The sequence below is a fragment of the Blastocystis sp. subtype 4 genome (genome assembly GCF_000743755.1).
Source record: "Blastocystis sp. subtype 4 strain WR1 chromosome Unknown seqid_0714, whole genome shotgun sequence".
Lineage (NCBI taxonomy): Eukaryota > Bigyra > Opalinata > Blastocystidae > Blastocystis > Blastocystis sp. subtype 4.
This window is the reverse complement of record NW_014568833.1, coordinates 1-2,049: the sequence shown is the minus strand read 5'-3', so window position 1 is coordinate 2,049 and position 2,049 is coordinate 1. Positions and strand designations below refer to the sequence as shown.

Here is a 2,049-nt window from a genome sequence, read left to right as displayed (position 1 = left end):
GATAAGGAATTGAAGAGTAAGTGTTTTTGAGACAATGGTATTGAGATGATCCTCCTGAACGAGCAGCTCGCATTCGATCACAAGTGTTGGAACGATATCACAACAAGTTGATGGAAGGAGAACATGATATCCAAATGCGTCGTCGAGAAGTGAAACAGAAAATCAATCAAGGGGTAAAAGAGATTGAACGAGAGTATCAGAAGCGACGACGAAGGATTGAAAAGACCTTCTCTCGTTCGAGTCATGGAGTGAAACAGGAACTACTTGAAGTGATGTTTAAGAGATTGAATGATAGATAGAAGAAACGAACAACACAAAGCACTTGTAATGAACGACGTGAAAAGGCACGTTTGGCTCATTCAACAGCAATTGAGTCTTCAAGAGACATCTTAAGGGAAACATTGAGTCAAGCGAAAGATGTGATTGGATATGAAACGAATAATGAATAGTTGTTGAGAGCCTTTGAAGAAGCCTATGTGGATTCATTTCCTCTATCAGGAGTGTATCTTGCTGCTAATGTGATGAACCAAATGATTACAACAATCGTGAGAATGGATAGAGACTATAATAATAGATCAAGAAGCTACATCTTTTCTGTGATATTCGTGTTCATGAACAAGTGAAGAAGATGGAAGCGATCAAGAATGAGATCGATGCCTTTCAGGCAAACTGTGAGAATCAGCTTCGAACACAACAGACTCAGGAAGAATCAATAGATGAGGGATCGGAGATACGAGGTGATGTGTTCCTCCAGTCTTCCATTCGGATGCAAAGTGCATTAATAGGAAAGGTTCTTCTGGAAGTGAGGATATCAACATGGATTAAGGATAGATTGACGATGATAGCAGTGGGTTTCATGGGAAAGTAACAACACTGAAAGAGCAGTTTGCTGCTGAAGTGAATGCGACTGTAATGATATGAATAGGAAGTGAGTCATAGACTGAGACTGAGACTGAAAGAGAGGGACATCGATGGAAACGGAGAGAGAAACGAAAAGGAGTTGATGAAGCAGCATTGAAGAAGAAGTATATGGGTTTGGTGATGACCAGTGCTCAAGAAGAGTTGGAATTGGAGTACAAACGTTGCGTTCAAGATATTGTTGATTTCGCTTCCAATTCATCTCGACTCTTCTACAGAGAAATGGCGTTTCGATATTGGCTGTTACTAGTAAGATCGACATGCAGTGGTGAGAAGTAGAGTGGGTTCAAAGATCATCAGGGTGAAGAAAACATCTATGATACATTGACAGCAGTTAATCAAGAGATCTTGGCAAGATTTGAAAAGAGAAATGGAGGCAAAGTCGAGGAGAGACCTATTGGGGTGCCTATCGCTCAATCAGCTGAAGTGAACAGTGTTAAACAATGTGAAACAGATTTGATTCATGGCAAGTAATGACTGTTGTTTGTACAAACAACTAATGAAATAAATGGTGGCAACACTATACATAATAATTTCATCTCCTTAGAGAGAATTGACAGCCCGGATCACAGTACCAATATTAGAGGATTCACTAATGCACTGAAACCACTTGAGTAGTTTTCCATTGTTATCAGGCTTGGCAAGTCCAATATATAGACATTTGAGAACATGGGATTTCTCTTCTTCTTCTAGCTGAGATACAATTTGAGGAATCATTGAATCCATTGTACGATTCAATAGATCAAGGACATTACTCGAATTCTCTTCCTACCGGTAAAAGTGAAAGGTCTGGGAATACGATCTTACTAACATCGGAAACCATTTTGCGAATGGCTACTGCTTGACTTGTTGCGCTCATTCAAGAAGATAGTAACAAGTTGTGACGAATTGCGTTGACAGGAAACAGGATACGATTGAACTAACATCAGAAAGTGACATTTGTAACAACAAACACATGACTGAGATATGAAAACTGATTAGCAAGAGGGGAATAGACACTTTCTGGTAACAGGCTTCAAGTCATGGAAACACACTTCCAGTCTCTTGTCAAAGGTGTTGTCCAGAACCAAACGACCACTGTGTCCTTCCATGATAATACCTCCGGCGCAAGAAATCATTGGAGTACCATCA

At 40.0% G+C, this 2,049-nt stretch overlaps 2 protein-coding genes across 2 annotated transcripts; one reads left to right on the top strand and one right to left on the bottom strand.

The window, feature by feature from the left end:
* Positions 1-110: 110 nt before the first annotated feature.
* Positions 111-1,392, top strand: JH06_5362 (hypothetical protein; the record flags this gene model as incomplete). The annotated part of the gene is made up of 7 exons (XM_014669290.1): positions 111-269; positions 300-419; positions 450-545; positions 575-802; positions 832-909; positions 940-1,167; positions 1,198-1,392. 7 exons carry the CDS (start codon positions 111-113, stop codon positions 1,390-1,392), a joined length of 1,104 nt encoding a protein of 367 aa, XP_014524776.1.
* A 69-nt stretch (positions 1,393-1,461) lies between these two features.
* Positions 1,462-1,777, bottom strand: JH06_5361 (actin related protein; the record flags this gene model as incomplete). Its single annotated transcript, XM_014669289.1, has 2 exons — positions 1,462-1,686; positions 1,718-1,777. The coding sequence occupies 2 exons, from the start codon at positions 1,775-1,777 to the stop codon at positions 1,462-1,464; spliced, it is 285 nt and encodes a 94-aa protein (XP_014524775.1).
* Between the last annotated feature and the right edge of the window lie 272 nt (positions 1,778-2,049).